Source organism: Mixophyes fleayi, chromosome 5, assembly GCF_038048845.1.
Source record: "Mixophyes fleayi isolate aMixFle1 chromosome 5, aMixFle1.hap1, whole genome shotgun sequence".
Lineage (NCBI taxonomy): Eukaryota > Metazoa > Chordata > Amphibia > Anura > Limnodynastidae > Mixophyes > Mixophyes fleayi.
Genome location: NC_134406.1, coordinates 164,515,694 through 164,541,841, shown reverse-complemented (window position 1 = coordinate 164,541,841; position 26,148 = coordinate 164,515,694). Strand labels below are relative to the sequence as shown.

General features: G+C 39.7%; 1 protein-coding gene across 7 annotated transcripts in view; it reads right to left on the bottom strand.

Moving 5' to 3' along the window:
* Positions 1-10,439: 10,439 nt before the first annotated feature.
* The window catches only part of ZCCHC2 (zinc finger CCHC-type containing 2), a 34,146-nt gene continuing 18,437 nt past the window's right edge, over positions 10,440-26,148 (bottom strand). The window contains exons 4-14 of one of the 7 annotated variants that reach the window (XM_075212949.1): positions 23,794-23,865; positions 22,636-22,745; positions 21,784-21,878; positions 21,171-21,245; positions 20,058-20,115; positions 19,378-19,510; positions 16,967-17,022; positions 15,695-15,783; positions 15,013-15,141; positions 13,048-14,526; positions 10,440-12,460 (exon numbers count right to left, since the gene is read on the bottom strand). In XM_075212949.1, coding sequence (XP_075069050.1) covers positions 12,393-12,460; positions 13,048-14,526; positions 15,013-15,141; positions 15,695-15,783; positions 16,967-17,022; positions 19,378-19,510; positions 20,058-20,115; positions 21,171-21,245; positions 21,784-21,878; positions 22,636-22,745; positions 23,794-23,865 — 2,364 coding nt within the window. In that variant the 3' untranslated portion in view covers positions 10,440-12,392. Of the gene's footprint in view, positions 14,527-15,012; positions 15,142-15,694; positions 15,784-16,966; positions 17,023-19,377; positions 19,511-20,057; positions 20,116-21,170; positions 21,246-21,783; positions 21,879-22,635; positions 22,746-23,793; positions 23,866-26,148 lie in introns of all 7 variants that reach the window. The other 6 variants (XM_075212951.1, XM_075212952.1, XM_075212953.1 and 3 more) reach the window with 6 other exon arrangements.

The following is a 26,148-nucleotide window of genomic DNA, read 5'->3' as shown; positions in this document are numbered from 1 at the left end:
CTAATGGACTAGGTATAACTGGTTTCTGGGCGGGAGAATCATCTGGAATGTTGACCCTCGGTCTTTTGAGGGGGTTGTTTGAACTAGCCTATGACCTGTTTACACTGGACCCGCCTGAAGTTTGGACCTTAGAAGTAAGCCACATCATGTGCCTTGTTCTCTCTGTAACACTGAATGTATTTAATCATAGCTGTGCTCCCACTAGCTTCAGTCATTCTCTGACCACAGTAATTCTAGAGTGAACTACTGTTCACTGGTACCCGTGGGAGCGCAGCATGTATGTATGTATCTTTTGGTATTGGCTGTACTGTATTATATTATATTCATGTATTGAACTGTTAAACTTTGCATCTGCTAAAATAAATTACTTTATGCGTTGGAAACACAATACAATCGCTTGGGCAATGCTTATTTGAAAATGATAGAATCACTTTAATAGTCTCTCTGTCTGTGTATGTTAGGGACTAAGGTCAATTTAATAGCCGCTCATTAACCTACTAGGTAGGTTTTTGGAGTGTGGGAGGAAACCAGAGCACCCAGAGGAAACCCACGCAAACATGGGGAGAACATACAAACTCAACACATAAAAGGCCCTGGTCAGGAATTAAACTCATTACCCAGTGCTATGAGGCATAAGTGCTAACCTCTAAGCCATGGTGCTGCCAACTTTTTTTTTTTCATCTTACATACTGACTATTGCAATTCCCTTCTTACCAGTATTCCCTTAACCAGACATTCACCCCTAACGTCTATTTTGAATGCAACGGCTATACTAATTTTCCTTGCAAAAGTTTCTGCTGCTCCGCTCCAGCCCAACATTGCTTGGCTTTATTTTACCGAATCCAATGGAAAATACTACTAACATACAAAGCCATTGACAAACTATACCAATATATATTTCTTCACTTGTCTCAAAATATCTCCAAACTGAATCCCTCTGCTCTGCCCATTACATTTGCTCCTAGCCATGGCTAGAGGACTTTTTCAGGTTGCACCTACTCTAGAATTCCATTGCCTGTACAATACTTTCCACTAGTCTCCAAATCTTTAAATGTTCCCTGTAAAACACATCTCCAGACATGCTTATCAACTTGCAGAACCAGCATCTTAACCTACCTAGGCTATTCTACCGGATTGCGATCCCTCTACCCAGTTCACTCAAAATTTTGATATACAGGATCCGGCGGTAGATGAAACTGGGTGGTTAATAAGCAAGGGGTACATACATGATCTAACTAGGGTCCACCCGCTCTGCACACAGTGGCAGGTGGGGAGGTTGACTGAGGCGGTACACCTGTAAAACCGTAACGCAGGTGTCCTAAGGCAAGCTCAGGGATGACGGAATCACCCCATGGAGCAGAAGGGCAATTCACATATTTTTGGCCATGTAGTGTAATTAATTCTAAAAGGTAATACTTTATTTTTTTTTATTTTTTTTTTTAACAGTGCTGCAGTAGAAAGTCAGGTTGAAACTTTAGTTTACCTGCCTTGTTCATATCTGTAATTTAAATTATTATTTTAAAGAACCATTACAAATTAAAGTTCAACAGCTTCAATAAAATGTAGATTTTAGTGTATTTTTCAATAACAATATTTATATTATATAAGCCTTCTCAATCACCTTTGTATCAAGTTTTACTCACACTCCCAGCTAAGAAAAGGTTCAGTGTGCCATTGTGTTACAAAAAGAGTATGAAAAGGAAGCGCAGATATTTAATACAGCACATTGCCATGTATTTGTTAATGTAGGCGTCCTTTTTAAAGTGTTTGTCTAGTATTGTAATAATAGTAATGTAATGCTAGTTTTTATATAATTAGAGTTACCTGGTGCTGAATGGTAGTACATTTTCCAACTATTTTTAGTCGACCAATCTGTCTCACTTTTGAAGTTTACAGAAATTACTGTATTGTTGCACATCAATACTGGTGACAATGTTTGGTTATCTGTTTAAATTAATTTGACTTTGTGGCAAATATGCATATATTGACTATTTAAAATACCAGTTTATAATTATTTTTTATGTACTTTTCCATAATCTGTCCCCTGTGGATCAGATGAGCATTAAGAACAATTCTCAAAGCAAAGCTTAGTTTACTCACACAGGCGCATACAAAATATATCCACTAATAATCACAATGAACACCAGGTGGAGCTGCAGGTCTAGGACTATGATTTTTTTTTTTCTATTTGCTGCCACTATTACTGCAGACAACTTGTACCTGATCTATCTAGAGATATGCCCACACATGAAATATTGCATGTGTACAATAGCTGGGTAAAATGAAATCTTATATAACAAATTTGTATTATAATAAATTTTAGAAAATTTGAGATTGCAATGCTAAAGATGAGTGCATTTGATTTTTACTGCATTTCAGTGTGATTTAAAGCATGATGGCAGAAATGAGCACCATTGATATGGGCTGCAAGCTTAAATGTTTTCAATAATTGATCTAATGCCTCATAATTTAATTTTGCTAAATATCTAGATTTGCAATAGAAAGGACAATTGCTGACAAGAACTGACTTTCTGGCTTTGAGAACAAATTTAAAATTAAATTTAAGAAAGAGTCATGTAATGATTGCTAAACAGGGAGGTGAAGGTGGGTACCTGGGCCAGTGCCTGTTTGTGCCGTATTTCATTACAGTAAAAAGAAATGGTAGAGAGGGCTCATATGGGAGCTTACAATCTAATGGGGAAAAAAAGCAGACACAGCATGAACATGAGTGGATGTGTACAGTAGCGAGGGTGTACCAGTGTGATCAGTATAAGTGGCAGTTAGGTGGTTTATTCTATCAATATTTTGTGGGTGGAAGAATTGAGTGACTGGATGCGAGTGGTAAAGCAGAGGACAAGGGTGATATCATTGGACTGAGGAAATGGTGGTGTTCATTGTGAAAGAGATCTGAGGGAAGGTGGAAACTCAGAGAATATGAGCTGTTTTGGAGTTGTTGAGCTTTAGGCAGCGTAGGAACATACACGTGGGGATAATAGAGAGACAACTGGTCACATGGAGATAGTAAAGGGGAGAGGTAGATTTGGGTATCGTCTGTACTGCATACTTACCAACTTTCTGTTGGTGAAATCCGGGAGCCTGCAGAGGAGGTGGGCGTAACAGGGGGGCGGGGCTCCAAGTGGCGTCATTTTGGACCTGCCCCCATGACGTGATGACGCAAAATGCGTCATTTGACAGCGGGGGGCGGGGCCAAACGCCGCGATTCACCGGGAATCGCGGCGTTTGGGACTTAATTCTGCCCACTTCACTAGGAAGTGGGCAGAATTATCCAGATGCGGGGGATTGCCACACTCGCCCGGGAGACTCTCGCAAAATGCGGGAGTCTCCCGGATATTTCGGGAGAGTTGGCAAGTCTGCTGTACTGCCAAATTTGTGAGAGGTGGCCTATTAATTTAGTGGTGGCCTGTGGGTGCTATTAATTTATTTGAGGGGTATTAAATTTAATAGTGGGATCTAATAATTTAAGGTGGGGCAACTGGACTTTTATTGAATTTAATACTGGGGTGGTTTGGTACTATTGATTAAATGTGGGGCTAAGTTTGGGGAGAAGGGCTATTAAATGTGAATATGAATTATTTAAAGTCAGGGATGGTTGTGGGAAATCGGTATATATATTAACTTTAAATGCTATTAATTTATTAGCAGGGATGTTTGTGAGGAGGAGGGGTTCAAGTTATTTATTATATGGGAATACTTTCTTTTTTGGACATGTTTGGGGAGAAAATAGAGATTTTTATTAAAAATGTATGCCACTAAATTAACGTCAGGGCTGCTTGGAGGGAAAGTGGTCTATTTTTTAAGTTTGAATACTATTAATTTTATTTAATAGTTGGGAGCGCTTGCAGAGAGTGAGGCCTAACTATTAAACGTATTATAGAAAGCCCTGGCATTAAATCCATATTTCATGTACCTGTCTTTTTTCCCCAAATAGGGCACCAACGTTCCAGGATCCGCTGCAACTGAGCTTAGGACACCACAGGTAGTGAAAGCTACAAAAGAGAGAGAGCAGCAGAGCCAGCAAAGTGGAGGCAAGAGTTATTTTAATTGTAAAATAGAGGACTGGTAAGGGAAAGCTGAAGGGTTACAAGGAAGACCTAAGTGAGAGGTGAACAAACATAGGTGTGGTGAGGGAAATAGGGCACATATAGAATTTCTACTGTACCAACATGCCATTAAAGAGAGATCAATGATTAAACTGAATGTTGTTGGGTCTGTTACAATAATTTAAACTATTTTACTTCAAACTGGATTTTAACGATTCCTAGCTCATGAGATGGGTCACATTAGAAGGTTTGTTACTTAAAACATTAAACCAACTGTTTTTAATCCATTTCTGCTTGAATATACACTATAGCCCTGATTTATCGGAGGATTTTGTGCACAATGTCTGTAAAAAAAAAAAAAAAAAACCTCTGGGGGATACGACCGTGAACGCAGCCTTGTCTGCAGCGAACGCAATAGACACATACTAGAGCAGACAATCTCAGGTAGTGAATTGGTGTTTTGCCAAAGCTGCTGTACAGTGTGGGTGTGCCAAACTCAAGCGCTGACAACCACATCCGCATCAATCCCTACACATCTGTTACTTACTTTTAGGCCGTATCTCTTGCTCCAGCTACAAGCCTAGTCTAACTCCTGAACAGTAGTGATGACAGTCTCATATGCATGCTACAACGTGTTTGCAACCACAAGCACCTGCAAAAATGAATGCCATTAGCATTCAAATAAATGTATTTCATTGGGGAAAGGGGGGGGGGGGGGGGTTAGATTAGCAAAAAAAAAAATTTACAACCTTTATCATTAATGCCTTTCTTTACAGGTGACATTACCCTTCAATTTATTTGCGCGTTATTTTGCGAATTTATAAACCACCTCGGTACTGGTCAAATACTGCAGTGTCTTGTGTAGTAGAGCACAGCAAACCTATATTTGAATTCAACAATGTACTTATCCAAAGCTCTGTGCCTTAATGAATTTAGGAGTACAGAGAGCCTACATATGTGCCTATAATACCGAATGTGGGTTGTAATCAGAATGCGTGACTTGATGAATCAGGATTGATATGGCCAAAAGTATGGACATTCGAACATCACATCCATATGTGCTTGGTCAACATCTCATTCCATACCCATAGGCAATAATATGAAGCTAATCTCCCCCTCCCCTTTGCGGTTATAAAAGCCTCTGAACAAACAGTGCTTGTGCAACGGAGGACAGCCTACTTTTACATAATATAGCCCCTTTCTAGGAGTAGGTGCAGCCTATCGCTTCACAACTCAACTATTGTTGCTCCACTTAAAGTCAACAGCACTTACAATTGACTGGGGCAGCTGTGTGAAACTGATTTGTTCAAAAGGTAGCATCCTATAACTGACCGGTGGAGTCACTGAGCTCTTCAGTACAACACAGTCTATCGCTGTTTCACGACGTTTGCTCTGTTGTGTGCCTTATTTTATGCACCTATATGCAATGGGAGTCGCGGAAGGGAGAATCCACATATTTTTGGCCATGTAGTATAATTAATTCTAAAAGAAAAACCACACTTGGGGAATGAAGACTGCCTCTTGGGTGTAATACAGGAAAATAAGCACCTATGGATTTTATAAGAATAGATGTATTCTAAGGGCTCATAACATTAAGTATGGCACACCAGCTAACCACTCTAAAACACTAGTCACCAAGATAATTGCTCGTCCTGCCTGTGTTGTGTTCCACTTGAGTTGAATCTGTCAAAACACTCATAGGAATTAGCACTAAGTTTGCAGCATCTTACTAGCTGTTCACTCGCATCTGATATCTGTTCAGATACACTTCACCTCCATAAGTGCCACTGGAAAGTTAAAAATGTGCTCCATTATATAAGGGACCAGGCTCAATTGCGGCAGCTCAAATTCAAGTGTTTTTGTGTAATGAAAGTTGCTCTAATGCAAAGTGAACCTGACACATTAAAAATATATTTGGAGGGATATAAATATTTGCATGTTATAGCAGTTTCTTCTACATTGAATCATGTGACACACACTCAAGAAGTATCACACCCTTTACAATTTCTGCCTAAAAGACAGGCTGTTAAATGCTGTTAATCTCTTTTCCCCTTTCAACTGCATGCTTCCAGGGGCTGGCGGGCTGGCAGGCAGACTTTAGCCCAATGGGCAAGCACATAGCACTGACCCATAAGTAGCAGAGAATATATATTCATCAATATAAAAAGAGACTATTTTAGTGTTGCTTAACCCAGCGATAGTTTATTATTATGAATGATAAATCATAAATAATGGAAACAAATAATGCAACAAAAAAACAAACCACTTTATATTGCATATTTTATATATTCCTTTTTTTTTTTTTTTTTTTTTAAACACATACCTGGCTGATTATAATGAGGCATAAATCATATTATAGCAATTTATAGCAATCAATAATATAGTAATGTTCTATCACAGCATTGAACACAGGGGCTAATCTATTAAAATGCATAAAGCCCTTTTGATTTAAAAACCCGACGTGTTTTCCAGGAAAAGAGCTTGTTTTTGCTTCACCCTATACACTAATAGGGTTATTTGTTTTAGGCTTAACCTAAAACAAATAAGAGGGGTGGTATTCTAGGTGTCACTAGGTGTCAATCTGACACCCTAGCCCAGAGCTGGATTAAAGCTCTGGGAGCCCCAGGGTACTTGAGACAGGGGGGCCCCTATGATGTAAAATGGTTATTTTAGAAAATACACAGGCAAAACTGTGTGCACTACAGTTAGTTGCACACAGCTCTGCCTTCACAGAGTACAATGTGAAGGACGACATACCTTCCAACTGTCCGTGCAGTCGGACCAAATCCTGACCAAGCGAAAAAAGTCACCCAAATTCAGGACTGTCCCACCAGATTCAGGACAATTGGTAGACTGTCCTGCTGTCTCCTACTTATTCTTGTCACTTTCACCAATTGTGGCTACTGGTTTCTTTAGATCAGTTGCTGCTCGTCTGGATCCTGGAATGTTGGGGACCCTATTTGGAAACAAAAATGGGTACATGAAATTTAGAAAAATTCCAACCAATAACAGTATTCCCATTTAATAGACTTGTTTCCCTCCAACTAGCCCTGACACTAAATAAATAGTATTCCCATTTAATAAATAACCCCAGCAATAAATTAAATAGCATTTACGTTTAATAAATATAACCATTTCCCACAACCATCCCAGGCATTAAATAATTCATAATCACATTTAATAAATAGACCTCATTGTCCCCACACATCGCCACATTCAAATAGGTCCCAAACCACCCCAGCATTAAAGGTTCAATCACCCCATCTTAACTTCATAGGCCTCACTATTAAATTAAATTGCCCCATCACCCCACAAATAAAATAGCAACCATAATTAGCCCCCACCATTAAATTAAGACCCCCCCTCACTTTATATTAATATACTGGCCCCCTCACCCACTTTATATGAATATACTGGCCCCCTCACTCACACACACAATATACTGGCCCCATATAGGTATGTCTATTAAATAACAACACTGTGATTCCCCCTAGTAAACAAAGCAGTCAGAACCAGTTATAAACTGCATACGTAGTAACCTTGAACTGGTCTGAACCTGCATGACAAGCTGCAACACTCTGACATTCAGTTGATTGTGAGTCGCCATTTAGTTTGGTTGTTTTTTTCTGTAGAGTGCCAAAAAAATGCTGAGTTTAAAAGTTGAACAACGTGTAAATTTGAACTTTTTAGTAAAATTGCACAAAACACCAACAGAATGTTTTCAAATGCTTACTACGGCCTATGGCAATGACTGCCTGTCTCGTGCGCATGTGTTTAAGTGGCACAAAAGATTTAACGAGGGACGTGAGAATGTTGAAGATGATGAACATCCTGGACGACCCTGCACTTCAAGAACTGAAGAAAATGTAAAAAAAAAATCAGTCAGATTGTTCGAAAAGACTGCCGACTCAGTGTTCGAATGATAGCTGAATCCGTGAACATTGACAAAGACACTGTATGGAAAAGATTGCGTGAGGATCTTAACATGACAAAAGTTTGTGCAAAGATGGTCCCAAGGGTTCTCACACCACAGCAAAAAGAACGTCGCATGGAATGTTGTGTTGACATTCTGCAGCAACTTGACAGATCCAAACCTGTTTCATAAAGTAATCACTTGTGATGAGACCTGGATCTTCCAGTACAATCCTGAAACCAAACGACAGTCAATGCACTGGAAAACACAGTCATCACCAAGAATGAAAAAAGCTTGTCAAAGCAAATCAAAAGTCAAGGCAATGCTCTTTTTTTTTCGATATCAAGGGTGTAATTTTGGAAGAATGTGTTTCAGAAGGCACAACAGTTAATCAACATTATAAGGAAGTTTTGCAAAAGCTGAGAGAAAGTCAGACAGAAATGGCTGCAACTGTGGAAAAATGGTTTCTTTCTTCACCAGCACAATGCGCCTGCTCACACAGCACTTTCTGTGAAGCAGTTTTTGACTGACTAACACATTACTACACTTGAACATCCTCAATACTCACCCAATTTAGCACCTTCCGATTTTTATCTTTTCCCAAAAGTTAAATCAGTGCTTAAAAGGAATATTTAGTGTCAGTTGATGCTGTAAAGAAAACGGCAGATATGTTGAAACGTGATAGAAATTGATTTGCTCCATGCCTTCAACCAGTGGAACACAAGACTGCAGCGATGTATTAGTGCAAATGGGGAGTATATTGAAGGGGACAAACATTAAATTTGTAATACCAATAAATAAAGGTGAGTTATTTAATCAGTCTCGTTATTTAATAGACATACCTTGTGTATGTATATATATATATATATACACACACATATACACACATACAAGATATGCTGACACTGATACACACATGGAATATACCACCCCTGCAATTACCTTGTTTTATCCACGCCACACGTTTTGCAGTCTTCTGACATGGGATGGCACCAATCACGTGGTGCGCGTCCCATGTGACAGCAATAGCCGGCCAAACCATAAGTGGGAGGGAGGGTGGGAGGATCTGCAGGCCAACGAGAAGGTGGCTGGTCCTGGAGGAGGGGCCAGCCACCAAGTAAGTGAAATTAGGCATCGCGCCGGGCCAAAATTGTTTTCTTTGGTCTGGCCCGGGGGGCATGTGCCCCCCTGTCCAGCCCGACCCTACATGCCTCCAATTTTAAGGCAAAGCAGGACCATCACGTACATTTGTGAAAAGGGATAAGCACAGGGTTTTCATATATACTGATGTGAACGAGTTCTCTGTACAGCGCTGCGGAATTAGTGGCACTATATAAATAAATGGTGATGATATCACCAAAGCAAATGCTCTCTGACACCTTTTCCCACCCACCCAAAAAAGATACATTTGGTTTTACTGCAAATTGTTTTGAAAATTGATCTGGTCTTTAGGAGGTATTTTGCATTTCAATCATGAGAGGGGTTAACAGAAGCAAAATAAACAGACTGCTAGGCAGGTATCAGTCATGACATATCCTCTCTCTAATCACTTAAGTAATAATAAACCAGTATAGATTCCAACAAAAATGTTTCCAGGCAGAGCACAGACCTTTTATAAACAGTGAAAATAATTTGTTGCCTTTTAAAATATATTGGTTGATGGAATATCAGGATATGTGGCCATCTTAAACTTAAATTGGCTACAAACTACATGTTTTGTGGGCCTAAAGTGGCTGCCAACATTTAGATTGGGAATTCAGCACATGGTCAGATCACAGCCGTCACATCCAACCACATTTGCTACCAACCCGTGTGTGTGTGTGTCCCTCTCATGTTGTATGTTTTACCCTTCATGCGGTCTTCCATATTTAAGTTTTTTGTAATAAAGATTGCCACCATTAGGATCTGACATATTCACCCATGTATTGGCACCTTTTGTAGCAGAATACAAACTGCAACATTAATGGTGCAATAAACAAAAACAAGCAGACCTCCCCACTTGGCATTGCCATTTTCCTTGACCGAGAGAATAAAAAAAAAAATCACCACAATAGACAATGTAGGTGTGTGCAAAAAAAAAAAAAGTCCCTTACCACTGTATCCTTCATAATAAACATTAGGAGGCAATTTAGTTGTTTTTTTTTTTAAAAAAAAACAATAAATGAGTGGGTATTTCAGGTTAATACTTTGCTTATTTCAGGCATAGTTGGGTGGAGCAACGGAGACAACTGCTGTGCCAGGCTCTGGTGGACCAACTCAGAGATTCCACATCAATCCAACAGAGGGAAACCGAACATGATGCTTTTCTGAGTAGCACAGACTACAGGACAGTGTGTATTTAAAAAAACAAAAGTGCATACTTGTTTCAGACAACATAAAACATTTAATAGAAATTTCAAATAAAGGCAACACCGGTAAGTAAACTTACCAGCAAATGTAAATAAAGCAGCAACATACACAAGTGGTGCTTTCCTGTTTTTTTATTGCTGTTAATTCAAGGAAATAAGTTTGCATAAAATTCATTTTTTTTTCTAGAAATATAAGTAACCTTTCCAGTACATAACAATTGAAATATCAAAGAATATGCTAAACATACAAATAACGAGAAGGTAACGCCTCACTCATACAGTACAGTAGAATCCTCATTTCGTGCTGCTCTGTTATTCCTTAACAAATATTCTAACAGAAGAGGAGTTTTGTACTACCTTCATTGTGTTCTATCATATCCAAAAATACCTAGATCAAATAAAATATTTGTAAGATTTTTCTTTTCTTAAATTAAAGCTTTGTAAGAACTAGTTCCATATTAACTAAACATTTTGCCACTCTCAAACAAGTATCACAGTTTGATGCCGGAAAAGAGACACCAGCTGGGGAGGACAAAAAGGGCGTTTTAAATAAAGATATATTTTTGTTCAATTTTTGTAATTCATGAAGCAACTTTACATGTCAGGATTTTATGTATATTTTCTTATTTTTTTTATGGCCTATATCTCCATAACTGTGTTCTATATATTTCTTTATAAGTCATCTTATACCTGCTGTGAAATAATATATTTAGTGCCTATAGAGACTTCTGGGGAAGAAAAATAAACTCTCCCAGCAAATGGAAATTATAGGAATGCAAAAACAAAACACACAATGCTGGTAATTGACTGCTGTAACATAGACATCCATACACCGTTCTCTCCCAGATAACCTCAGTGCACAAAAGGTATAAATATTACCTGGAAGCAAACACTTGTAGTGCATATGTTGGCTATTTCAGAATATAAACTGAAAAAAACAGCAGCATTAATATTTTGACACTGACAAGCATAACACACAGAATTTCAGACTTTCACATTATTAGACACACTCAGTGGCAGACTGGAGAAAACAAAATAATTAAACAAATAGTAACTCTGCTATTCTTGTAAACAGGAGTAAGAATAGTCCTCGAAATAAAATATTGTTGTTTTAATAATTAAATACTGTCAAAATTCTTGTGTAAATAAATTAGGATTGGTTGTGTCTTACACAATCACTGATGTTTTCTGTCACACTAATAATCCACAGCCTGAATACAATGACATAACAGAGTTGTATAAATTCACTAGCATCCAGGCAAGCTTAATGGAAATCTAGAATAGGTCATTTCCTTACACAAAAATAACAAAAGTTATCACACAAACTTATAGCCAACTGTCAAACGATCGCAGATAACATAACAGCAGATACAGAGATGAACTCTGCATCAACAGGATAAACTATTGAGACATCTTCCAAGTCATATTTCACTTCATATTAGGAAAACTGGCCTTTCCCTACCAATAAATATTTTAAAATATCTTTCCAGACTTGGAGGTTCTAGTGCTTATATTTTAATAGGCATTCTCTCACCTATCATACACATCACAACTCAGGGAGGGGCAAGGACACATATCATGCCTCCATACAACTTTTACAATCGTAACCAAACATGGTTTCTCATTTTTCTCCAGTTAATACAAAAGATTGTTGGACCTACAGTGAGATCTCCACTTTCTCTAGAACCGTACACTGTGTGCTTACAGAAGATGCACTACAGATACAATATGTCCCCAGAACCGTCATATGAATAAAGGAGGGGAGCTGCAGGTGAAGCGGCAGGGGCATTTATACTTTAGCATTAGGGTTCCTTTACACCTCCCAATCCAAGATCCCGTAGGAACGGATCGTCCAGTCCGCATTACTCTGTCACTCTTCATGGTGGAATGCTGTGTCCTGTGCAAACAGGTATTCTGCACACACTTGTCTTCAGTTCAGGGGGCACATTTTATGGCACAGTAATGTTTTCTTGTCTGGTGGTAAACTCTTAGCTCCTAAACCCATCATGAAAAGGAAAGTGCAACTTCTGTACCGTACATTTATTTATTTATTTTTTATGTGGACTGGTGTCAGTCAGCAGAATCCAAAGAATCATGTGAGGGATTAGGGAGAGGTGCATACCTCAGTCTGAAAGTGCCTAAAACAGGAAAGAGAACTGCTAAGTCAATGCTTACAAAAGTAAAACAAGTTCAACAAAAAATGTTTAAGGGGGACAAAGATGCACAAAACAAAAAGGCACTTTTTGAAACGAAGACTCCAAGCGTCGGACAATTGCTATAGAAACTCACTGCAGAGCCCCATGAAACAGCATTCAAGTTACTATACTGTTTACTTCCTATTAGGGGGCAGATGCCACATCATTTTTTTCTCTTCATTTCTTCTTTTGGCTATACAAGGCAAACACTGTAAATCTGTTATACAAAAGACACTGATATGGAATTACAGAGGCACAGGAGTTTTAAATGATTAGGCACAATATACAAAACATTAGGATATATAGGGGGCTTTGCAAGTTTAGTTCTTGGGGTTTTTTTTTTCACATTTCAGAATTTTTTTTGTCAATGGTGACAAGAATCCAACAGAAAGCTTTGCACCATTGTAAACAGTGAAGAGGGAGACCAATACACACTCACACAAACACACATCTAAGCCACAACCATCATGTAGAAGAAGGGAAAGACAAGGACATTTAGAAACAAGTCCTCTGGGAACTATCACGATTACCTTGCTGATTGGCCTCCATAGGTGGCTGTTTACAGTCCTGTGCATAATGACCAGTTACCCCACAGTTGAAGCATGAGATATTGCCATTTTTCTTAGCCACTGATCCATTAGAGTTGCCTACTACATTAGTTGCTGGGTAAACTGGGTACAACCTAGCAAAACTTGCCATCTGTTGCATGCCATAGTTGGCTTGACCCCCAAGCACAGGGTCATGTATTAGACCAGTGGTGTAGGGAGTCTGATGCAGGAAGACGGGAAACTGTGTTCCATTGCTCTGGTGTGCTTGGCTGAGGTAGGTGTTATTGCAAATTGATGGAATCATAAAGGGAGGAACTCGAGTATACATCTGTCCAGTGATTGGGTTAGGATAGTAGTAACTGCCCACAGGTACTCCACTGTTTCCACAGCTACATCGACGTCCACAAGACCCACATGCTCCTGAGCCCATTTGTTGGGGTGGCAAGATCGTCCCATTTGTGCTAGTATTACCAACTGCAGCACTAATAAATGATGTGCTATCGCTCTGTGCTGTACTGTGGGTTAATGCAGGGCTTGGACTGGGTGCTGGCCCAGTACTATGGGTGGGAACAGTCAGAGGGATGGTAGGTTGTACCAGACCTAAACCACCATTAGCTGGCTGAGAAGCAGCAGCAGTGTTCAGCACACTAGCATTTGGGGTAGGCAACACACCACTTGGAAGTGATGGTCCAGACAGGGGATATGGGACCGATGAAGGTGCCGAGGACAAGTTAGTGGCAGGAAAAACCAACTTCAGGTTCGTAGTTGGAGGCATGGCTCCGGCATTTCCATCCAGGTGAGGCACTACCTGATTAAGACTTACTACTTGTGAAATAGGTTTAGTCTGTGGGTCTGAAGCAGTCACAGGAGAGGCTGTAAACCCACCAGGACTATAAAAAGAAATGAAGCCAGCATTGGCAGATCCCAAGCCCAAACTAGTCTGTGTTGATCCGTTAACTGTACAGGTCTCTGCTGGGCCCTGAGTAGGTATTTTTAGCCTTTGAATTGGCATATGCAGAGCAGGGCTGCTGGGCTGACAATTACGAGGAAGAAAAGTGGAAGGAACAGGTAGAGAGGAAGTCAGTATTTCAATACACTTTTCAGATTCCCTGGAAGGAGTGGCTACAGTTGGAACACCAATCCCGAGAGAACTCTGATGAAATCCTTCCCTCACAGGTGACATAGAGACTGGGGTAACAAGCAAACTAAGAGTCTTTCCTTCTGTGGGAAGTGATGGTGGAAGCCCAGGTTCCAATTTTTCTGTCCCACTTGGCATCACACAGTGCAAGGTAGGTACAAGAGAAAAAGGTGGAAAGTTTGAATTGTCCAAGGACTCCTCAAGAGTACTTTCTTCATTGCTGCCAAGGTGATTAGATAACTTTGCAGCAGATGGTTTCACTGCACTGAAAGTTGTGAAACCAGGAACATGTTTGGTGGAGTCCTCTGAATTACTGTCTGTATCTGTTAAAAAATAAAATAAAAATAAGAGTGAGGAAGAGAAGTAAGAGAAGACAGAAGGTAGAGAAGGCTTTTCTGTGAACTTGTGAGCTGCCACTTATGAGATGTACAAATTATTGTACATTAAAAGTCAAATCAGCTCAGCAAACTGAGTGTTTCTGGCAACAGAAGTGGACACAAAACAACTGTTATATACAATGATTGTCATAGATTTTCAGGCAGAGTTGCTTGTGCTCACAATTTCTCACAAATACCAGTGCATTTAGAGTATAATCCTACTAATGCAGGTTAGAAACTACATAGGCAAAGGAAGTATTTGAAGCAAATAAAATGATAGAATGTAGAACTAGGTTTTAAATATTGCCTATTGCATCTGAAAAGATCCTAGGTCTGCTCATCTAAACTCCATTCTATTGTTATTCTCTTCTCCTGACTTATTACACAGATCCAGGCTGCCTCTCTCAAACAAGCTACCCCTTTGACGCCAACCTCTGTCTTTCTCGTCTTCACTCTCAAAGCTTTCTCTCCTGTTATGGCGGGGGCTAGGTGGGGAACTGTAACTCTCTGAAGAGGTTTCTCCACAAGTTTCATGGCCAGACCCAACTTCCAATGTTGGATCTAAAAATAAAAGAGACAAAGAAATGTCCTTTCAAACATTTACAGGTCTTTTTAACACATATTCAGAAGGCTACCATATGCTATCAAATTACGTTTTAGGTTTAGTGGCTATTTAATCCTTAATTAATTTAAAAATAAAAAAAAATATTTGAAAGTGAACAAAAAACAATTTTCTTGCAAGTGTAAGTTAGGTTTATTCTATAAGACATAGAACACTGTATGGCAGTTTAAAAACCCCACATATAAAACAGGTTGGGGCTTTAAACTGAGAAAAGTAATGATTACATAAATGGTCAGAAGCTCTTATAGCTCCGAACCAAGGTTTCTCTTTTTAGTAGGTTTCCTTAATGTAACAACAAATATGAATTCACTTATTTACAGACATTACAAAGTACAGAATTCAGTTCCTAAAAAGAAGATCTCCGTTTTGCAAGGATATATACGAAACTGGAAAGCACAAAGCTTTGTGCATCATTTCACAAACACTTTCCTAGACAATGCACAGCGACTAGGGCACCTGGGACCCAGCATCATTTTTAAGTGCAGTGCTTACCCTTCAAAGTAGAGGTCCTCGTGTTTTGAGATGGTTTCACTCTATTTGCTTTGTATATTGACCGACCATCAGCCTTAGGAAAATGATTTCTATTGAAGGTAAATATCAGCAACAAGAATGGGGTTACAGATAAAACTTTAATGGAGAGGCAATCGTAAATTAAATTGTGAGGTGGCCAGTAGCAGACTTTTTCGATCTGACAACAGCATTTGTGGATACAATGGATAGTGGGGCCTATTTAATCTTTACTGGCATTTTGCCCTGTAAAGTATCATCTGTCATCACAATGATGACAGATGTCTCTTCGGGCAATTTACTAATAAAGTCATGTCAGGAGTGCTTCCAATAGGAGGTTGTCCCTGCGATTACTTTTTACTACTGAAGACTCTGGGTTCTAACCTGGAGTCTTCACTGCACATGCACCAATTGCGGAAACCAGTGCAGGGGAGAGCAGCAACTCTGCCGCAGAGGGATCCTCTCCCCCATAGGATTCAATGGCGTTAGCCATCGGGGTCAAGCTCCAAGCTTTCAAAACTTGATAAAATTGCCCAGAACGCAGTCCCCATTGAGTATTATGTGGACTGCAGTTTAATAGTTATTTGCCTAATGCAGGAGAGAGCTCAGATATCTCCAATATCTCCTGCGTTAGCCTGTTCTTAAAAGAAAATTTTACTTAAAAATGCCTAAACCATGTGGAAAAAGCAATTTCGGCATGGTCTAGGCCTTCATAAATAGGCCCCAATGTCACAAAAGCATCTCAAACAAACATATGGGGGTAAATGTATCAATATGCGGGTTCTTCAACACCCGCGTGTTCAGCCTCTTCCGCGATTAAATTTCAAGCGGCGCTGCATTGTAAAGGGTTAACTTCCCTTTACAATGCAGCGCCGCTTGAAATTTAATCGCGGAAGAGGCTGAACACGCGGGTGTTGAAGAACCCGCATATTGATACATTTACCCCATGATCTCATTCTGTACTGCCATACATTGGAGTTACTGTTAAAAGACAAACAAAAAAGACAATTACAGGAACTACACTCAGCCAAAAAAACAATCCAAAGTTTAAGTAGAATAGAAGAATATGAGGCAATGCACTTTAAATTTCTATTGTATGCCAACGGCATATGTTACTTCTGATAGACATCTACCTGCAGTTTATGGAAATGTCCCATTATATGAAAAAAAGTAAACAAGCACTGTGTATGAAACATAATACTTACACTTTCACTACATAATTGCAATTAATAGAAAATAAAGTCAATCACACGCTACCTTTCTGTGGTCTCTCTTCCAACCTGCTGCGAGTTTGGTTTATCCAACGTATGCTGCTGTGGAAATAAACAGTTTTAACAACAAGAAATTCAACATAATTACCACACTTCTCACACAAACAGATTTGTCAGAGATGTAAATAAAAGTGCAGGAAATGGTAGAAAACCACTCCAAAAAATGATGCACACTAGGGATGACATTCCTCATATAAAACAACATTTTTGTTCTCTGCAACTAAAGTGACCGCTGGAACCATTACAATATTTTAATAAAGTTGTGTCAGTGACATGACTTGTTTTACCTCACGATATTTATGCCAAGCACATCATCATTCTTAAAGAAATACCCCTTAAAATTTACTTCTACACTACATCTGCCTGACACACACATGACTTATTGTGTACTTCATACAATTTAGAGCTTAACCTCAGAAAGAAAGACCTGTAGATTTCTGTGATTTACACAAATAGAGGTCAAGTACAGTCTACTTGACCTCTTTCATTCCGGAGGTGGTTTGCAACTAAATAACTAAAAACTAATTTGAAATGCAAAGGCAACAAAATATGCATTTAGTAATCTGTCCAAGCAAATTTTATAATATTTTTTGGGGAGGACACATCTATTTGTAGCAAATTGCAGTAAGCATTTTTTTTAATAGCCATTATTTTAATGGATTCATTTTTTTAAACAAGAGCGAACAGGCTAACGCAGGAGATATTGGAGATATCTGAGCTATCTCCTGCATTTAAACAAGGTGCAAAAAGCAAACAGGGAAATGGGGGATTGGGGGTAACAATTCTGGGGGGAGGGGACAATTTCAACTTCATACATGTGCAAATGTAAGGTAACATCTTATCTACTACACTGATAACAGCAGTGTCAGGTGGTGGTCATATGATCTCCTATGAACGTTCATTTAGCCATCACTGCTTTAGTCTAACCTGTGACACTCCAGGTGTTGTGAAACTACAAGCCCCAGCATGCTTTGCCATTAGATAACTAGCTGATAAAGCATGCTGGGGCTTGTAGTTTCACAACACCTGGAGTGTCACAGGTTAGCCATCACTGGACTAAAGGGTAGAACCCTCTCCGTCTGTAACAAATGCTATTGGAACCACTTAACAATGGGTGGAGATGCAGAGGTTGAATATGGTACGTTGTTTCCATGTGAAAATTAAAAATATTAAACTGGATTTTGGATACAATCTTAGCAATAGAAGGGGGAGCAGAGTTAAACGCAGATGTTACGTCAAAGGTGATCAAAACCACAATTAAGACCCTTAGGAACTTGGCTGCTCAGAGCCCTGAAGGCCTTACCGGTTTATACTACAAGAAATTTGCTTCTGTCCTCACACCTCGAGTTCTACCCCTTTTTAACGCAATTCTAAGCAGTAAAAAATTTGAGAGACTTCCCACCAGGGCAGATGTTATTGTAGTAGCCAAAGAAGGAAAGGAACTTAGTCAATGTGCAAGCTACCGACCTATTTCACTTTTGAATGTGGACTTAAAGCTGTTTGCCAAGTTGCTCGCAAATAAATTAGTCCAAGTGATTCCTTCCCTGGTCCACCCAAACCAAGTGGGCTTTATCCCTACTCGACAAGGAGCGGACAACACGAAACGAGCCATTGACCTAACTGAAGCGGTTAATCGTTCTCAAACTCCCGCCCTGGTGGTCTCTCTTGATGCAGAATAGGCCTTCCACAGGGTCTCCTAGCCCTTCATGACGGCTACTCTCACTGCAATGGGCTTTCAAGGTCGTTTCTTATGCGGTCTAGCATCCCTCTACTACAACCCCATAGCCACTATTTTGGTCAACTGTGCTGCATCACCACCATTCATTATTGCAAATGGTACCCAACAAGGCTGCCCCCTCCCCCGTTTATTATTTGCCCTGACAATGGAGACATTAGCATCCATAATATCTTAACGATCACAGGGATCCAGACAGGCACGGATAATTATAAGATTTCCATGTATGCAGATGACATTTTTCTCACAATCATGCGCAGTTTTACCATAATAATGGTAATACTGCTAACGCAGCGTTATTCGTGGCAGAATTGAATCGGCCCCTTAAGGTACAACTTGGGTACACTTACCACAGGTTGAGAACCTTGAGTTTAGTTATAAATAGGGAATAATATTAGGTAAAAATAGGATTACATTTTACATTATTCTTTCCACATACATTTTTAGTTCAACCCACGAAACTTGCCAAAATGTAGTTGACTAATTCTCCAAAGAGTACTTACCAAATGAACATTTTACTCAATGTTTCATGGGGCTAGTGTCCAGAAGCAAACCTGAATACTTCAGTGCAGGGCAGCCCCAGCCATTACAGTAAGAGAAATCATAAAAACTGGGACATAAAAAGTTAATACCACAAGAAGTTGAGACAGAGATACTCTCACCTGGTGTCCTACATTTAAATAGTGCTGAAAATGTGGAGCTTCTGTACCGTTATTCTTCCTCCAAATCGTTCCATTTTGTTCAGTATGTGGCACATTAGTTCCATCACTAGGAGAGTTTTTCGTAGCAACAAAACTGTTGAGAAGTAAAATGACTTGCATGATGCAACATTCATTCTGTGCGCATAACATGTACATGAAACAGTGACATTTACACAGTGCATTTTTATATGTTTTTGTCATACAGAAAATATAAGCAACAACTGAAGCAATTATTAAAGCTACATAAAAAAGGACAGCAATATGAAGTCCTGGACAGTGTATCAGCCAGCATGGTCAGCTGGAGGTACCTATAGAACACCGATCAGATCAGAATATTCAGGTTTTCCAAAAGCACACAGGAGACAAAAAGGTTACATGGCTGCTAACAGTTCATTTTGCCATAGAATTTATATAATTGCTTTAGAATTGTCACTACATCAAAAGACTTGTTAGGGATAAATAATTGCAAGTACACAGATTTCACCAGAGAATGCAAAGGATGTGGGATGCCCAAAAACTAAGAGTGGACAGCTAGCTCTGGTCTTTTGCTTGTGTCATTGATAAATGATCAAAAATAAATCGTATACATACTGAATGATTCCTTTAAAAAAAATTAAAGACTATTACATGCTTAAACTTACTTTGCAACTGGACATTTTCCAGCTGGTTTCTTGTGGACTGTCATATGGTGCATAACATCTAAGAGGAAAGGAAAAATAATAGAACAAAATAAATGAAAGATTAGCAGAACCCCTACAAAAGCCATATGTGCAAAACATTCCCCATGCATGTTAATTCAGCATTACAATTTTAGAAAGCAACAGATCAATTTCATAATGGTTACACTGTACGTCTGCACAGAAATGTGAGAACTCGTCTACAAAACAGACTTATGACCACTGATACATAATAGCAGGCCCTATTATTCATCTTTGTTAAACACATCTTATCAAAGTCTAAGTTAAAATACAGAAGTTATTGAAATTCATCACAAGTATGTTTAAGAACTATTACAGAATCGATCTGTTGCTCCAAACATACACTAACCATTTTAAGTAGTCATCCCCGACATTACACCTGAGCGTATCATCTGTATAAACAGAGTTCTGATTCATAGCTCCAGTCTTTATTAGAGAAAAATTAGTATAACAAGCAATAATGCACACCCACTGTAAATTATTATGGTTATTGGAAGACACCTCAGAGATCCATACTCCATATATAAAAGCCCAAAGCTGCAGGTCAGGGAACACCTAGATGACTTACATATATCTTCTCCCAGAACTCTATTAAACTTATTGTGGTGTGATAATTCTCTCACAATACCACATGCTGTGTGTGGCTGAGGCCTAGTGGATGTGTGTAACATCATTAGGGATGGTGTAGGACATAATTGGGGGCAAGGCCAGTCCCAGAAAGAACCAAAAATGTGACAATAGGCCATGAGGTGGCAGATAAAACTCCCTGAACAGAGGCATAACATAAAACAATGTCTAATATATACAGTCTCCTGTGCTAATCACAATTCCCTTTAAAAGCATCCATCAAGCTTCCTCCAAGCGAAACCATATGAAAGTTTAATTATCGCATTGGCCTGTTCTGAACATACACCATTTCTATAGAGCTTCAAATGGAGCCCAGCTAGAAGTCAAAAGTGAAATGAAAACCCCTCGTCTCTACTGACAACGGCCCTAGAATAGCCAAGGACAAAAATATCTCCTGCTATCAGAATTCAATGAGTCTAGATAGCTCACCCTCCTCTTGACTGGAAGTCTCAGGGCTGTCTTCTTGGCTTTTACAATACTTTGGACCAGAATGCAAATGACCTGCTGACAAAAAGTTGCATAATGGGACTTGACTATTAACCAGAAATTAACTAATAATACAGACTAACTATTGTAAACAGGTTGAGAGCAGCAATTTTTACATTTGCTATGAATATGACCCCCTCTACTAGTTATAATACACTTGCCAATGAGTCACACACACAAACTGCTAGCTCATTAGAACCGACATTGCCATTCAAAACTAGACTAGGAATAACAACCAGCTAAAGCAATTAACAAGACCACACAGGTTGGGTTGATTAGTTTAAAATATAGGCTGATCTCTGTTCAGACGCCCATGCCTTTAATCAATGTAATGGAAATATTGGCAATTTGTTTGATAAATTGTAAGAAACACAAATTAACTTGCATCACATTACTTTCAAGTACATTAGACAAGCTCAGATTTCACACGTTCAGTGCATTTGTCATCCTTTCCAAAATAGAACTTGAGGATACATCACTAAGTACAGGAAGAGCAAAAAGAAACAACACTAAGCAACTTGCATCGTGATGTATATCTTTAGGTTTGTTTCCTTACTATTGGGAAGACCAGATTCTATTGGGGAATCCTGGAAGAATTTGTACACTCTGTGATTTTGAAGAAGATCCTGGGACGGAGATGAAAAGATTTGCCTAAAAAAAGCAATAAAAATTTTTTTTAAAAAAAAGTTTAGTGGAGTGATAGGCTATCACAGGAACATAGGCTATAAGTGGTTGAAAAGATCTTGTATTTTACTAGATTGTTAGATGTACACCTAGGATAAAATAACCTTTCAAGTAATACCAAACACTGAAAAAGTTTATTACTTTAGACATTTAAAGAGCACACTCTGGGAAACAAAATAAATATATAACTAATGGGCATAATATACAAATATATACATCACAATATATTCTGCAAGTCATAGTGACTAATAAATTAGCTATGAAAGCTCCAACCACTAAACCCCACAACCCTGCGACCTTTTTTCTATATTTCTATTATTTTCTGTATTAGGTGCTGCAATATTTTGATGAGCGCTTTCCTTATATGATACTAAACTCCATCCCCTGTCGTGACCCTGTGAATTAAAAATGTTCTATTCCCTTCCCTCTGTTGAGAGCTCATCAATATATGGTGTAATGTAATAGTTGCTATTATGAGTATTGGTGTTGAACCCCTTTTCTGGCCATGTTACTCGGGAGTAGCAATATTTTAACAACCTTAATAAATAGCTATTTTGGCCCCACTGATATAGAATATATATATACTTCTGCGTTATGCATTCCGACAAATTTAAATAAGGAAAATGGTACTATGCTAAGGTTCCCCATTTTTCTCAAGAAAATGAGAACATGAAATGTGTCATACAAAAAGCTTGCCTAGTAAAGGACTCAGGAGCGGACTTACTTTACTATAGGCTCCAAGTCGGAGTACTGAAGTTCCTCTCTTTTTTTCCCTAGTTGTAAGGCATCTAATATGGTTTTATCAATGTTTTCATTGGACAGCTCCCTTGGAAGCTATGGAGAAAGTCAAATTATTTACATTAATGAAAAGAAATAATAAAACAAAACATATTTCTAAAGACAAGACAAGTTAATGGTACATGAAAGAGGGTGTAAGTGACAGTGGCAGGCACCATCTTTATTTAAATACTACTAGAATAGCAGCTGAATGTTTTCTTGCTCCATCATGTGCATAAAATGACAGTAGCAGAGGAGAAGAAACACGCACATATTCTCTGGCTAAAAAATAAAATAGGACCTTAAAATCCTATCTAGCCATCAATCTACGCATCTCTGATGCGTCTATGACCTATCTGCTTGTCATTGTCTCTCTGTCTCAGCTCAGCAGAATGTGTATTCATAGAGATGGTGTGCAGCAGGAGGCAAAGAGTAGTGTACTCACTGATTTCTAACGTTGGATCAATTCCTTCTTTTAGTACCCAGAAATTACACAGGCTGCTGTTGGGGTTGGCTCTGTATTCTGACTATTAGACGTAGCCACTTTTAAAACGCAAGGCAAAATATATTTAAAAGTGTATATACAGGCTTGTAGACACAGGCGTTGGAAACAGGCGTTTGATGCATGCTTTATAAGCCCTCTAACGCCGATACTTCAAAAACTAATGCAAACAAACTAGCATACCTGACTGCGCTGCGGCTTGGAGAGCATGCTTTAAACATTCTGTTAAAAGCGAGAACATAGTAGAAGGTTTTGTCTGAGCAAAGACTTTTTTTTTTTGTTTGTTTTTTTTCTCAATCATCTGTGAGGCCTTATGGTCCAAAGGAAAAAACAAAGTAGTATGTATAGAATCATTAATTCTAAATACAATTATAATTAGAGATCATATTTAAATCTTTCTTTGCAGACTGCCCAGATTAAAGTCAGCAATCTTCATAATTCATACACCAAACGTTTTCATAATTCTGGTTGTGTGAAATAAACACACAAATGCTGTGATATTTGCAAAGAAATAATGTGATCCCCTAGAAAAGGATGGCCACCAATAATTGTAGGTTAAATCTGCCTTTTATGGAATTTTAATCTACAAATCTGTAAAAATACCGTTAACAGAAATTCCACTAGCTCCCGATACGATTTTGTCACAGATGTTCTGGAGTTATCGGACCAGTTCACCTAAAAGATAAAAACAAACCATGAGCAATATAGAGAAGACAGATGTATATAATAGGTAATCCATTTAAGGCTTTAACTAGATGCAGTTTATAAAGATTTTATTCTAAGAACACAACTTCATTCAAGAAAAATAATGAGAGATGCTTCAAACTTAGGGTTACATCTTACCAGCCTTGAACAAAGGAAAAGTGCTAGCGTTTGTAATGCTCAAATCGCTCAATACTGGTACACTGAAGTGAAAGGAGCATGCTTATTCCGTCACATGGTAGCAAATAGGCTCTAAAGAGACAACATGAAATGCTCTCTACTGGTAGTAGCTCCCATGTGACAGGGGAGAAGCATTCAGTGTGTTTTAGAAGTCTCTTGGGGGGGGGGGGGGGGGGGGGAACTAAAATTTGTAAAATCATTTGCCATCCTATTTAAATGCCCTGGTTTATTAAATTAAACAGGTAGTGGAAGCTGCTTCCAAGCTCAATGCTCTTTAACATGAAAACACATTGTTATAGGAGACAAGGCTTCTTGTCAGACTAAAAACTAAGCATTTGCATCATCATCATTTATTTATATAGCGCCAACATATTCCGTAGCGCTTTACAATTGGGGACAAACATAGTAAACTAATAAACAAACTGGATAAAACAGACAAAGAGGTGAGAAGGCCCTGCTCGCAATCTTACAATCTATTGGACAATGGGAGTTTGACACATGAGGTTAAGTCTACATTTGCAGTCAGCCCAGCCAGACTGCAAAGGTAAAAGTGACTCATAAGCTAAATGATCCTGTCACACAACAATGTTGGTCAAGGGGTTGTTGTATAACAGGTGGTAATAGGGTAGTGTAGTGAGGTTAAGAGGGTAGTTGAGGAATATTATAAGCTTGTCTGAAGAGGTGTTTTCAGAGAAATATGCAAAGACACTAATCAAGTAAACCATGGTGCACCCATACATTTTACTGCCACCATATGTAAAATCTAAAATATTATTCTCTTTTGTTACAATTGGCATTGAAAAATATAGGGGAAAATGTAACGTAACAGAACTAAAAAAGTATCGGCAAACACTATGTATGTGGATCATCAGATGCCCTCTCAGTAATCTAATGGGTGTCACAACAGGGAGCCTTTTAGAGTCTAAATCGGCGGTTCCCAAACTGTGCGCCGCGGCACCCCTGTGTCAGGGGCGCCGGGACCCAGCATCCTCCTCTCTAATGCGGCTGTCATATCAGTGACAGCTGCTGCGTGAGAGAGGAGGATGCTGGGTCCCGGCGCCGCACGGATTGGTAAGTGTTTCTGTTTGATTTTTTTATGGCTGGCGCGCGGCAGAGGGGGCAAAGTTAGAGTGCAGAGGAGGGGGACAGAGGAGAGTGACAGCGTGACAGGAGGGGGACAGAGGAGAGTGACAGCGTGACAGAGGAGAGTGACAGAGGAGAGTGACAGCGTGACAGAGGAGAGTGACAGAGGAGAGTGACAGCGTGACAGAGGAGAGTGACAGAGGAGAGTGACAGCGGAGAGTGACAGAGGAGAGTGACAGCGTGACAGAGGAGAGTGACAGAGGAGAGTGACAGCGTGACAGAGGAGAGTGACAGCGTGACAGAGGAGAGTGACAGCGTGACAGAGGAGAGTGACAGCGTGACAGAGGAGAGTGACAGCGTGACAGAGGAGAGTGACAGCGTGACAGAGGAGAGTGACAGCGTGACAGAGGAGAGTGACAGCGTGACAGAGGAGAGTGACAGCGTGACAGAGGAGAGTGACAGCGTGACAGAGGAGAGTGACAGCGTGACAGAGGAGAGTGACAGCGTGACAGAGGAGAGTGACAGCGTGACAGCGGAGAGTGACAGAGGAGAGTGACAGCGTGACAGAGGAGAGTGACAGCGTGACAGAGGAGAGTGACAGCGTGACAGAGGAGAGTGACAGCGTGACAGAGGAGAGTGACAGCGTGACAGAGGAGAGTGACAGCGTGACAGAGGAGAGTGACAGCGTGACAGAGGAGAGGGACAGCGTGACAGAGGAGATGGACAGCGTGACAGGAGGGGGACAGAGGAGATGGACAGCGTGACAGGAGGGGGACAGAGGAGATGGACAGCGTGACAGGAGGGGGACAGAGGAGATGGACAGCGTGACAGGAGGGGGACAGAGGAGATGGACAGCGTGACAGGAGGGGGACAGAGGAGATGGACAGCGTGACAGGAGGGGGACAGAGGAGATGGACAGCGTGACAGGAGGGGGACAGAGGAGATGGACAGCGTGACAGGAGGGGGACAGAGGAGATGGACAGCGTGACAGGA